This window comes from Mangifera indica, chromosome 7, assembly GCF_011075055.1.
Source record: "Mangifera indica cultivar Alphonso chromosome 7, CATAS_Mindica_2.1, whole genome shotgun sequence".
Classification (NCBI taxonomy): domain Eukaryota; kingdom Viridiplantae; phylum Streptophyta; class Magnoliopsida; order Sapindales; family Anacardiaceae; genus Mangifera; species Mangifera indica.
Window position 1 is genome coordinate 11,331,571 of NC_058143.1, and position 14,365 is coordinate 11,345,935.

A 14,365-nucleotide genomic window follows, 5' to 3' on the forward strand; every position below is an offset into this window, starting at 1 on the left:
TATATCAATAGGAATGAGAAATTGATTTGAATCGACACAAGTGTTTATTTCAAAGAATTTGTGGCAAAAATATGTTATTGTCTCAAAATCAATTAAAGTCAGTCAAATATTCACATATTTATCTCTAATAATGCATCGGTGAGTCCAATTAAGATTGTAGACGATGATGTTTTTAAGTATATGAAAGTGGTACTAAGAAGTTTACGAAGATCGACAAAACTTTATGTTATCAAGAGTTTTATTGACAGAAGAGACAATCAACAAGACAAAGAGGTTCATAAGAAAGAATGGGGGGATCAACTGACATATGACTATGCACCCTGCTAAGGGTGCTTGGAAAATAGGATGACATGTTGACTAAGTATGTTCATTGTCATTAGATTATGTTGACTCATCATCTTATGATGTAGTTGGTGCCTCTTCTCCTGTGAACTCTGAAGCCCTAAGGTACCACTCGGTCTCTTGCTCATTTTGTGTTACACGCAAGACTGGTGTAATGAGCTCCTGAAACAAAATGGAATTTCATTAGAGGTAAACAAATGATAGACTAGAAAAAATATAATCATCCACTTATTGGAAGAGTGTGCACAATTGCTCCAATATCATCTCACGTTAGTAGGAAGACGATCCTTCACTTAAACAAAGGACACGATCATCTACTTGGAGTTTGACAAAAGGCGCTAGGTTTCCCATCATTTTATATATCCAATACTATATAAAGGACAACATTAGTGATTAGTATTTACGATAACATGCTATGAATTTTAACTTGATTGATTAAACGATGCTTACTTGGAATGCAACAGGGAATCCCATAACTAGGTAGTTAACTACAAAGATTGGCCTCATGTAAGGTAAGTAGTTTTGTAGACAATATTGATATCTTCCATATATGCCTTATCTCATAGACTCTACTATTTTATTTCATGACACCAAACCCCAAGGATAGTGACTGAATACTTTTAGATCGTCGGCTAAATGTAAGAAACGATCATTGATGGCATTCCTATTATCCACCCCCAGTAGCAAGACATGTGATAAATACAATACTGCAAACTTGATAGCATCATCGTCATTGTCTCCTTAAACCTAGTCCTTATCCAACTTTTGGATATCAATATAATGTAATGATCTGTTAACACACGAGAAATATTCCTCCTTCAATCTAGGTCTTCCTGAACAATACACATAGTTTGACACTCTTGTATCATACTTGAATATGAGACCAATCACAAAAGCAAACTCTACTAGACTAAAACGGACATCCACATTATTTAATTTGAACCATAGTTCTCTATTAAGGTCTCTACAGTTAATTAAGCGAAATAGCACCGTATGTATAAGAATGGTGCTAAACCTGATCTCTTTCAATCCCAAGAATCGCCCAAAACAAGTAGTCTAAAACATCTCCCATTGCATCATCATCAATTTCTCATTTATGATGCTCAGTGCATCCATCTTCCTACAGAGTGTCATTTGCACACAAAATGTGAAGACTTCGTGAAACCTGTAGGTTCCCTCTTGATTATTGATTGCGTACTCTTGGAAATGGACAAAGGCAATTAATTATCACTCCATATCTGAAATCGCACCCAAAATATACTTATTTAAATGGGATATTGAACTGTGAATAGTCAAATAGGCAATATCAGGCCTTGCCTACCTGTTCTTCGACCAAACCAGCTTCAAATCCACCAAAAGCAACCAAATCACAACATATAATCCACCATACACAACAAATAATCATCCATAAACGTCTATCTGTGATTTCTGAATAAAAACCCTTAATTATAACAAACAATTCCTTATTTTTCAAATACCCAAACTTTAGATTTAACTCAAAAAATCAGCCAATCAACAATCAACCCTAATTTACTCACCCGGTCTACCATTGAAATACGTCAATCATTGTCGACATCGGTTTGGCTAGCTTCACAAGGTTGCGTGGATGTTGACTTTGGTCATTCACGCTTGAATAGTGATTTCTATACGGATTCACAGTTTGGTCAAATACAGGGGTAATTTAGGGAGTGTGCACAATCTATGATATAAATATTTGGTGTGCAAAAAGTATGATAAATTTGTATAGACAAAAGAAAAATGTGCTAAAAATTTTAATTTCCCAATATCAGTATACAAAGGTTTGGTTTATCAAATAATTAAAGTAATATAAAAAAGAGTAATGCTATGTGTACCTATTTTTGATATACAATTTATGTATATAGTGATGTGTTATTATGTAATTAGGTAATTTTAAAATATGTGTATCATATGATAAAGAAACATCCAATCACATGATAACACTTCATCTGTGTACACAAATTATGTACCAAAAATGAATATACATAGTTTTATTGTATAAAAAAATCATGGATTATTATTCAAATATTCCAACTATTATTTGTAACCTTAATTTAAGGGAAAGATTATCATTTTAAATTCAAGTGAATTTACTTGAAAATTCACAAGGATAGAAATAAATTGAGACTCTGCCTGCTAAAATTAGCTATTAATTAATCTGGTGCCTAAGAATGAAATATTATTTTCCACCATACATGGTTTGTCACATATTTTTGTCTAATTATAACATTACCTTCAACAAAAATTGTTAAATTATAAAAAGTCAATATACTTAACAATTCGACATATTTTTACAAAACATAATTATAAATAATATAAAATCATAATACACCTTTTATTATTATCATTATTTTATACGTCTATTTTATTTTATATAATATAGAGATGACAATTTCGGTTTAAATTTAAGATTCTTAACTGTCCTCGACTCTAACGAAGAAAAAATTCTTCAATAAAAATAGGCGACTCTAACGAAGAAAAAATTCTTCAATAAAAATAGGAAAGGGGATAAAAACAAAGACAAAGATGAAAAACATTCTCGCAATCGAAGACGAGAATACTTATGTTCCCTCTCCGTCCCACTCCCGTTCTCACTCTCACCATTTTATATAAATATATTTGCCTCAAATATTAATATATCTTTATAGTTTTAAATTATTTATATTTTTTTAATTTATTTACATTTTTATTATGTATATTAAAATTGTTAATATATGATATTTGTAACATTTAAAATAATAAATTAGTTTTAATTTTAAATAATTTTATTATTTAATATATTTATGTTTTGTTTAAAAGATACAAAAAAAAAAAAATTTCTTGTGATAGAAACAAGAAAAAAGAGATTTTTCTTCACAAAGAGAGAATGAAAGATCCTTTACACCCTCGTAACCCTCCCCTCCTATTGCCATCTCTGATATAACATAAACCATTGATTGTAATTCTATTGAAATCTTACTTACTATCCCACAGAAATCCTAAATTGAGAACAAGTTGATTTCAAATTCAAAAATGAAGCCTATACCACCAACTCATAATTCACTTGAAATGAACTGAAAAATAATTTATAAAGAAGCATCATCAGATCTACAAAGTACATAAACATTATATTTCTCCAAAAGAATGTATAAATATTAATCAATTCTCACCTAAAAAAGACAGCAAGACTAACAAAAACCAGTTTTCTGGCATATGGAAAACAAAAATTTTGTTCTGTGATCACTTTGAGGTTGTCTGAAATTAATAAATATAGGAAAATCCTCAGTTTCCAGTCTGCAAATCAAAATCTCCGAATCAAAGAATTTCGACTACCTGTTCAAGGTAAAACAGGGAAGCAATGCGATAATTAGCTCAAAGTAATACTTATCTGGAAATTCATACATAAAAATGGAATATTGAAACTCGGATGGTACGAAAGGGAATGAACTTGTAAAGGGTTATCAGATTATAGCATGTAACAACTAATTACTCGGAACAAAAGTATAGGATGCGACACATTGAAAATTATACAAGGCGAATACCTCTCACCAAAACCCAGTTAACTTAATTTGTTTTATCAACATCAAATATAATCCACACAAGAAGAAACATTTTTGAACTTTTACATGAACAAAAAGGCACTACCAACAATACCAAATATGCCATGTTTTGATACAGCAAGAAGTATTGAAAAGGAAAAAAGGATACCTCAGTGCACCAACCAACAAAGGACATGACCCCGAAGACCAAGAAACAAAATATATATTTTTCCTTACTTGGACAAGAAGATTGCAGTTGGATTTCCAGGGGAAGGAGGATTCTGGCTTAGAAGAGAAGTAAGAGAACCAGCTTTGGCAAGAGCATCAGGGTCAGTGGCAGATAATATTTCCACCTCTTCAAGTGCAAGCTGCCTCTTAATCAAGTCCAAGTTCTCCTGAAGGACATCGATCTCTCCAAAAGGAAGTTTCAAGTCCAAAGCATGAGAACCAATTGTTATTGCCTCATCTTTCTTAAATCTCAAGAAAGGCATACAAAGCTTTTGGGTCTGTTTAAAGTTTGTTGCCTGACCAACTGAGCTCTTTTGCAAGGCCTCCATTATCTCTTTGTCTGGAGCAAAGGTTCGATTCTTACTGTCGTATTTGCTTTGGAGTATCTTCAGGCACTCTGCTTTCCATCCATCAAATTGCTCATTCACATATATCAAGCCTTTTAACTTGTCCTCAGTTAGTGATGCAACCGGAATCCCCTTCTTGTTGGCTTTCTTTGAACCCAGAATTTGCTTTTGAAGCAGCTTCCTCATCAAAACAATCGAGTCTTGCAAATACTTATTAGCACGCTTGAGGGTCAGATCAGGAGTGCCAGCTGTAGGCCAACCTGCTTTAACTGCCAAACCATCCTTCTTCAAGAGCTCCCTCCAAACATACTCTGCGTAGTGAGGGCAGATTGGAGTAATAAGCCGCGTCTGCACATCCATAAAACGCCACACCAAATCTCTGTTCATACCCCCAGCACCACAAGAGAACCTGTATTCATCCCTTGCAGCTTGAAGATCATAAAAACCAGTTTTAAGAGCTTCTCGAAACATGTAGTTTGCATAATTCTGTTCAGTCATTTTTACAGCAATATTTATCTCATTCTCAAACACCCTGTCAGCATAAGTTGATGCCAGTCCTGTTCTCAAAGACGTTTCTGCACACAAAACCTCTTCCATCCATGTGATCTCCTTAGTCAAACGAAGAATTCCAGTATTTGCAGTGTCAAAAACAAAATTTGCATCGTCAACACCATCCCCAGCATCAGCTAGAGAAAATCGTGTTGCATCTGCTGAAAATTCCTCAATGGCCTGTTTCAATGTCCTAAAATTACCAGTAGACTTAGACATCTTTTCAGAATTGAGCATTATATGCCCATTACACCTAAATCCACGGGGCCAGTGCTTCTTGGACATAATAGCAGTGTGGTTATAAATGCAGAATGTCAAATGATTTTGGATGAGATCCTTACCAGAAACTCGAAGATCAAATGGGTACCAGTATTCAAACTCCTGCTTCATCTTGTTAAGAATAGGTGATGGGATACTGGATGATTTGGGATATGGACCATCACAGAAGATAAATTCCCAGACTTCATCTGTCATTTGTCCAGGTTCTATCAGGCCAGTAGTTTTTCCATACATGTCCCCTTCATGCAAGAGGTGAGCTACTGTGTAATAAGCCATATAAATGGTGGAATCAGATAATGACTCGACAAGGAACTCTGAATCCCAAGGAATGCGGGTTCCAAGGCCAAAAGATCGTGAGCAAGCCCATTGATTTAGCCAACTTAAAGTGTGCTCAAAGCCATGTCGTGTCTCATCAGAATAGAGATTCATGTTGGATAAGCACTGCTCAGTCAGTTTCTTCCATTCTTCTTCTCCATACGTGATGTACCATTGGTCTGTTAGAGCCACAACACATTCATCGCCTGACCTTGACATGACCCGCTTTTCAGGCTCACTATACATAATTGCCTGTCCTGTTTCTATAAGCATACTCCTAAGCAATGGCTTAGCTTCCTGGACCTTTCTCCCAGCATATTCTCCAACAAGCATCGTGCCCTCTGTGAATCCTCTCAAGTATGTCAACCTCTTAGCTTCTGCAAGCTTATCTTTCTCATTCTGGCTTTTAATTTTCAGATCCAAGCAAACTTTTTCAGCAGATTTATCTCCAAATTCAGGAATGTTGATTATGGGTACAATATCATAAATCCACTCCTCCTTCACACCAAACTTAGCCCGGAGAGCTGGTTTTGCTTTCAAATCATGCAGTGCCATATAATCATCAGGGGCGTCACTAGGAACACTGGTCACAATCCCTGTGCCTTTATCAGTTAGAATGGTTAACATGGGAAGTGCATATATGACCTCATTAACTGAAAGCGGAGACTTTAAAGGAAGACCAATCAAATCAGAACCAGTCAACTCCAACAAGCAGCTGGTCTTCTTGGGGATCTTAGAGAAATTCTGATAGGCAAGGTTAAGGGCTGCTCTCTCTGTCAGAATAAACACATCAGTATCATTAATTTCATATGCTCCATACTTCCCATCTGGCAATACCCATGCATTTGTTTGCCCATACATGGTCTCTGGTCTCAGTGTAGCCGCAACCAGAAACACCTTTTTGTTTTTATCCGTTAGAGATTTCAATTTAGACGAGAAAGGTGGCAGCACCTCCATCTTGATAAGAGTATAGTCCTGGGGCTGAACTCCTTCACCAGTCGACCTATCATGATCAGCGCATGGCTGGTCATCCAAGGGAGAGTATATTGTGTACCTCACATCTTTAATGATCTTACCCATGGCTTTTAACTTCCTCATCTGCCACTTTACAAAGGAATCAAAAAATGGGTTTATCTCTGTAGTGACAAAGGAGCGCCTCCAGTCACAGCCCAAGCCAAAAGATCTCAAGTCTTCCTTGGCCAAGGGAGGAAAAAACTTGAGCCATTTTTCTGGATTCTGAAATTCTGATATCTCACTATCAGAAAGTCCAAAACTGCGCATAATCTCCCACTGGAACACCTGTCCACCAGATTTAGCCGCAGCCTTAGATTTCTTGCCCTTAAACTTATCTGGTGGTGCACCACTGGTGTCCTCAGGTGCTGGCCGCTCTTCTTCTTCTTCCTCAACTTCTTTATGAAATACCGGTGGTTCACCAAACATCTTAATTTCTCGTGCAAGCTTATCAGCTGATGCCTTAATGGGCATACCAGTGCAGTGGAAACCGAAGGGCAAGAGAACATTTGCCCCTCTCAGTCTATGATAAGCTGCTGCGAATTCAAGCTTGGAAAGCGAAAATGCATGCCCTAGATGCAAATACCCATTCATGTACGGAAACGGGAAGTTTCCAAAGAACTTTTCACCTTGTTCAGGAGGCTTTTCACCAGCTTCAGCTTTAAAAACATCACTTTCCTCCCACCAAGTCCTAGCCTTAGCCTCAATCTCCAATAATCGGTCTCTCCTCGCAAAACTTTTCCCGCTGTCTGTTGCCATATCGTGAAGTAGATAATAACTGGATTCAAAATATATGAATACCAACATCATAAGTAAACCACATGCTCCAATAATTACCCATATGCTAAGTGAATAATAAAATCTATCAAACAAGAAAATAAAACCTATAATTCATTTGACTAGCAACATTCTACAAAACAAGCATTTCCCTTCATGACTTCAACACGACTATCAAAAACTAAGATACAACCTAAAAAGCTTAATAAACTCAAAATTCCTTACAGAGTTAAACAACCATTAAAGATTAAAAAAATTTAATTACAATCTGCAAACTGTTTCCAAAAACATTTCCATCAAAGCATTTTTGTAGAGACAATTTATTAGAGTCACAACATTTTAAAAACAATCATCTCCCAAACCAAATAATTTTCAAAAAACTAAGATACAACATTAAATGCATAATTCATAACCCAACTTTATAGTTAGATAACATTCAAAAAATAATTTATCTTAGAATTGTATCTAAAACTGCTAAAAAAAACATTTCAACTTCAGCCAAACCATCACCCATACACACAATCATAACATTCAACAAAACAAGCATTTCCCTTACTCCAATCTATAGACACAAATTTCGAAAGCTAGCTCCAATCTGAAAAGCTTGTTACTTCAAAACCCATTTTCAAAGTCAAACAGCCCATTAATTAGAAAAAACAACAAAAAGATTTATCTTAGAATTGCACTCGAAAACTGTTTCTTAAAACATTCAACTCAAAGCAAATAATTTTATCTAAATTCCAAACCCAACTAGCCAAAATGAAACCAGAGAGCTAAATTCAATTCACTTCAACTTAATCACAAATGCATCAAAATTACATAAACATGTAAACGAAAGAAAGACATCATAAGCGTGGCAGAAACAATAGAATAAATAAACAATGTGAATTAAGTAAGAACCTCAGGCGATTCAAGAGCAAAGAGCGAAGGGCATTGCAGTGCAAAAACGGTGCGTTTCGTCCAAGAAGATTTAAAGCCAGCGAGAGAGATTTATCGTTGCGGCTTTGAAACGAGAAGAAGAAGAATGACTTTGACCGTCTAGGGTTTAAGGTTGATTACGTAGTTTGAATTCCCGCAGTTTTAGATCTACCCGTGAGGTCCCTCTACAATGGAAAAACTACTACTTACTTTCACTCACCTCTCTGCTTAAATTTTGCAAGTTGGCTAAAGGACTATTTCCCACCCAAGTTTAGATGTGTTTTCAAAGTTATACCCGTGAGATTTAAAAAATTTAAAGTCTCACCTATAATATAATTACTATTAAAATTCTCTATTAGAGAGAAAGGTAAAATTGTTATTTTATTAATAATATTTAAAAAATATTAAATTCATTTATTTTCTCTCTAAAATTTTAAAAAGTAATAACTTCACATTTTTCCTCTAAAGTAATAAATTCATTTAAAAAGTAATATTAAATTCAGTTTTTCAACTTTAAAAAGTCACATTTTTCTTCTAAAATTTTTCCTTCACTTCTTTGGCCACCATCTCCGGCACCAACGACCTTCCCTTTCCACCCCAAACTGTTGGTCGACACACAGAAAGAAATCTAGAATGAATCTTTTTGTCAAATATGAAAAGATCCGATGACGAAAACAAAGAGATGCAGAGCCTAGATCTCTTCATTGACGAAGAGACTTCATCGTTGTCCTTTCTAGATTGCTAAAGAAAGTGGTCAGAGGGGAAGAAAAAAATTCTAAAGTTTTGAGGGAAAAAAGTGACTTTTTAAATTTTAAAAATTTTAAAATGGATGAAATATTAGTTTTTAAAACTTAGGAGAGAACAATGTAATAAATTTTATATTTTTTTAATATGATTAATAAAAAAATAATTTTACTCTTACTTTTAATAAAAAAATTTAACTTCAGTTGATCAATAAATAGGATTTTAAGTTTTTTAAACCCCACAAATATGACTTTCAAAATATACCTAAACTTGGATGGGAAATAGTCCTTTGGCCTTGCAAGTTTGGATATACCTCATCCCATAGACCTTTGAGTTTCATACAACACGCTGAGACAGTCATGGTGCCTTGTGAAAGGGATGCAAGGATTTTTGAATTTGAGAAAGGCCAAAGGATTTATTCCTTCCCAGAGATTACTTTTTTCTCAAGTTTTTATTTATTATTTTTTTAAAACTCAATTTTTTTAATTAAAATTTATTGTTAAGAGTAAGCATAAGAGTAAAAATATTATTTAGTTAAAAATATTAAAAAATAATAAGTTTATCAAATTTCTCCTCTTAATTTAAAAATTTAATATTTTTTCCATCTAAAATTTGAAAAGTGACCGTTTCTCCCTAAGATTTGAAATTTTTTTAAGTTTCTTCTTTGGTGATCGAAGCTAGCCTTCCCCACCCATCTTCCGTTGGTAGCCAAAGAAGAAAGAAAGGTGACAACTTTTATTTTCATCCGATGCTCAAGGGGTGACATCACGTAATTCGTCAATCTTAGCCACAACGATAACGGGATGATGCTCGGATGATGACAAGAGATGCCCAAACGATGCTAGGGAGACGAATTGTGTGATAGATCATTGACTCGTAACCAAGATCCGTTGCCCTTTGAGCGTTAGACAAATTGAAACATGGTCATCCTTCCTTCTTCTTTAGCTGCTAATGAAAGATTGGTGGGGAAGGTTGGCTGCGGTCACCAAAGAAGAAACTAGAAAAAATTCCAAATTTTCAAATTTTAGGTGAGAAAAATTATTAGATTTTTAAACTAAAGAGAGATAAATGTAATAAATTTTTAGTTTTTTAATATTTTTAACTAAATGATAATTTTACTCTTAACCCTAACAATTAATTTCAACAGAATGATAAGAATGAAAATTTGAGTTTTTTAAAGATAAGAATGAAAATTTAGAAAAAAAAGTAATCCTTGAGCGAGAATAAGCTTGGCCTTTGATAAATTGCTAGTGTCTTTTTTCTTAAGAAACTGATCTTTGGTAGGTTGTTTTGGCGTGAACAACCTCTTTAGCTAGATCAAGTTCCACTGAATGACTAAACCATGACAAAATCATACTATTACATTGATTCCATAAGGCAAATTCGATGGGTTGATCTTTTTTGGAAGGAGGCTTGATGGTCCCATTGATGAAGCTGATTTTGTTCTTGGCTGTAAGGGCATGAATCATGGATTTGCTCCAAGACTCATAGTTTGTTCCATGCAATTTTGTTTGAAACAAGCTTGTTTATGGGATGATCTAGATGACCTAAATCGATCCCATCAGTGCCGGGGTGTTTGATTGAAGATTCAGATGAAAATTGAGATTTTGTTAATGGAGGTGTTGAAGATATAGGCTGTGATACCATCTCAAGATTGCAGAGAAAAATAAAAGAAATAAATTTGATGAAATGTTTCTTCGTTGTTTTGTAAGAAAAATCAATATGCATTTTCGAAAAGAGTGAGTAGATTCTATGATGATGTTATGACTAATTGTGATAACGTGTGGAAGGAATATTTCCTAAACTAAAAATGAAATAATTTATATTACATAAATAAATACATATTAAATATTATTTTATTTTTAATTTAAAATTATCTAATCATATAATAATATATATTTATTTATATACTCAAAATGAATACATATAACTTTATTGAAATAGAAAGTATACAAAGAGTGGAAAGTAAATATACCAGTTTTGATAGTTTCGAATCACTATATATTGACTGAACATTTCTTTCCTTTTATCTCTTTAATGTACTGCACTTTAAATTAAATGAGTATATATATAATATGTTATTATGTGATTAAATATTACTTTATTCGTAATTCAAAATTATTCAATTAGTTAATGACACATATCAAATATATATTTATTTATGTATCTAAAATATGTACTTATAGTTTTATTAATAAAAATAACTTAATCATCTTAGTTTTACAATAATAATAATAATCATTATCCTGTACAATTTGTTTGTATGCTCTTTTTTCATGATCTCTTAGAATAACACTATGTATATAAACAATGTGTATAAATAACAGTATATTATTACGTGATTGAGTAGTTTAAAATTAGAGATAAAATAACATTTACTCACGTAGTGATATGTTATTATTTATATATAAAATTATAAACATTATTTGTATACATAATTTTATTATTTCTTATAACTTATTATGTTATAACACACCTTTCTCTCTCTTGTCGCTCATGGAAACTTAAACACCTTTCTCATAACTTTATATCACTCTATTTGTTGATGAGTAATGTGTATATATTTTTTTGTATATAATTTAAGTATATTGATAATGTATCATTATGTGATTAATTGTTATTTTATCTTTAATTTAAAATTATCTAATTATATAATAACACGTCATCTATGTACTTAAGTTATATATAAAAAATATGTATATAAAATTTTATTATTTGTTAATTTATTCCAATTTTAGGCCAACGTTTAAGGGTGTTTGACATGATTTATTATAAGTAAGAAGTTGTGATTGTTTTTTTAGTTATAATTACGCTCTTTTATTTTTTTTTTTAGTAACGAGGAATCTCATTTGAATTGGATAGTTATATTCGAGGTCGCATTAATCATATTGAAAAAGATAAAAATTAGGTTTAATAACTGACCCTATAATCATTAATCCAGGTAAGTTAAAAGTTTAATTTTGATATATTATCTGATAATGTTTGAACCTATATTTACTTATACATAAAATCTCTTATTTTATCATTTTCAAACTATCTTTAGTGGTTAATTTCTTGCAATTTCATGATAACTAATTGATATCCCAATTTGTTTGTTTAACTTTCATAGGACAATTTTAACATAAATAAAATTTTGTTAAAAATTTCAGTTAAAATTAAAGGTTAAATTACCATTTAATCAAAAATTTTAAAAACTAAAGTTTTATTAATTTTCCCTTCTCAATGGGAAAATCTAACAATTTTTTCTTCATTTAAAGTTTGAAAAGTAACAATTTTTCGTTTAGAGTTTTAAAACTACCACGAAAACGACAAAGTTTGTCGTCTCTAATCGTGTTGGTTCTGCCTCTCGACTTATCTTTTCCTATCAATCAAATCTCACCCTTTGACAAAGCCGATTTTTCCCCAATAAAAACAAAATCATCTTCATCAGAATATCTTTGTTTCGGACCATTGCAATTTGCTATTTAGTGGTTGAGATTTCACATGTAGCAACCAATAGCAAAATCACCAATAAAAAAAAAATCCAGTTAAAGAAAGTTGAGCTTTTCTACATATATTTATAAATTCTCTCAAGAACATAACTCAGAAATTGCTCACATAACAGAAAAATTGAGGTTATAAAGAGTACTTAAAGATGGAGTACAACAAAAATATTTCTGGCGGTGTGTTGGTTTGTTGCATGACTGTGTTAGTTCTTGTTGTAAGCACTGATATCTATGAGGCCCGATCCATTTTGAATCAGTTTGAAGATATGCAAAAATGTCAACAAAAGTGTGCAAATGAGCGACCAAATGGATGTGATTATCAATCGTGGTGCTTCACTAATTGTGCTTATAATGCTGGTAACAATTAGTGATGTTTTCATTTAGGCCAAAAGACTTATTCCCACTAAAGGTTTGGTTTATTCCCAAACTCTTATCCGTAAGATTTAAAAAACTCAAATACTCATTATTCTATCAAATTTTTTTGTTAGGGTTAAGCGTAAAAAGTCATTTAATAATTTTATTTAAAAAATACAAATTTAATCTTTTTTCCGACCTTAATTCTGAAAATTGATAATTTTCTTATAACTTAGTTTTTAGAAGTTATTTTTTTCCTTTAGTTAGGGTTTTAATCTTTTTTCCAACACTTTTTTCGACGTCCTCTCCCTCTTTCTTTAGCCTCTTTATTTGCTTAAAACTGAGTTGACATTGACCTTTAGATAAATAAATCCTCTTTAGATATGACAACATTGTTGCCTGCCCTTGCATAAAAATCAAACTTTTTTTAATTCAATTTTAAGGGGTATAATTATCGTTTTTGAAACTAATATAGGGCAAATTGATATTTCAAAATTTCTAAAATTTAACTTTTTTAAATTTCTATTAACACCTTTAAGATTTTTATAAACTTTAATTTATCTTTAAATATATAATTAAACGATAAAGACATTTTATTTGTTGGAAAAGAAAAAATAATGTTAAAGATGAAATAAAAATGAAATAATATATTTTTTATATAATTTGGATTTTTAAAAAATTATTTTTAATTTTTATTAATTTAAAAGTATATGATAATCTTAACCGAATTTAATTTTAAATAAAAACATGTGATTTATATTTAATTTGAATTTAAAATATTATTTATATTTAATTTTAAATAAAAAAATTATTTATACTAATTAACGATGAAAATGGGTTGTAAAGCCGCCCATCGGGTGGGAAAATGTAATTTACTCACTAAAAAATATGGGTTATCACCTCGTGGTGGTTAGTGGGTATGGGATGTGATGTTCCCAACCAACAACCACCACACGATTAAGAGGGTGTCCAGAATCACATGATTGACAATTTTTATATGTGCTCAACTAAATTTTAATGATCATAAAAAACTTTATTAGTTCAGAAGCTATAAAGGTACTTTGGTATATTTCTTTTTCCTTTCACGATCATAATATTTAATTCTTTTATCTATCGGATGACAGATTGGCATCAGTGATAATTATTAAATTACTAATTTGTCCTTTACCTTATTGACAAATGTCAGAATCCTCCCCTAATCTTTCACCTCTTAAACACTTACCTCTTTTGGAGTAAACAAAGCGCGGAATCTCCGCATTAAGTTTGTAAGTATATAATTTTATATTTAAAAATAAATAAATTATGAAATATTAGTTTATTACAACTATACCCCTAACTTATTCCATGTCTCAACTTATTTGTTAAGCGGAGTTTTCAGTAATAATGAACCATTAATAAATGTTTAATGACAATAATTAAAAGATATTTGTTATTTAAATCAAATAAATTACAATAATATTACGTGTATCATTATATAATT

The 14,365-nt window shown here is 32.0% G+C and overlaps 1 protein-coding gene and 1 long non-coding RNA gene across 4 annotated transcripts; both read right to left on the reverse strand.

Moving 5' to 3' along the window:
- Nucleotides 1-200: 200 nt before the first annotated feature.
- Nucleotides 201-2,029, reverse strand: LOC123220613. Of its 2 annotated transcripts, none has more exons than XR_006503076.1 (2): nucleotides 1,881-2,029; nucleotides 201-504 (listed from the first exon to the last, which is right to left on the reverse strand). It is a non-coding gene; the product is annotated as an uncharacterized LOC123220613 (long non-coding RNA). The 2 variants fall into 2 exon arrangements; XR_006503077.1 differs by lacking the exon at nucleotides 1,881-2,029 and adding an exon at nucleotides 1,358-1,869.
- Nucleotides 2,030-3,409: 1,380 nt separating this feature from the next.
- LOC123221130 (leucine--tRNA ligase, cytoplasmic-like) lies at nucleotides 3,410-8,496 on the reverse strand. Of its 2 annotated transcripts, none has more exons than XM_044643845.1 (3): nucleotides 8,285-8,496; nucleotides 4,116-7,385; nucleotides 3,410-3,672 (listed from the first exon to the last, which is right to left on the reverse strand). In XM_044643845.1, exons 2-3 carry the CDS (start codon nucleotides 7,364-7,366, stop codon nucleotides 3,669-3,671), a joined length of 3,255 nt encoding a protein of 1,084 aa, XP_044499780.1. In that variant the 5' UTR covers nucleotides 7,367-7,385; nucleotides 8,285-8,496; the 3' UTR covers nucleotides 3,410-3,668. The 2 variants fall into 2 exon arrangements, 1 of the variants encoding a protein (XP_044499780.1); XR_006503215.1 differs by having other exon boundaries at nucleotides 4,048-7,385.
- Between the last annotated feature and the right edge of the window lie 5,869 nt (nucleotides 8,497-14,365).

What these genes read in the sequence shown, in the direction of transcription:
- LOC123221130 (XM_044643845.1), bottom strand. Translation starts at nt 7,366, where the DNA reads ATGGCAACAGACAGCGGGAAAAGTTTTGCGAGGAGAGACCGATTATTG.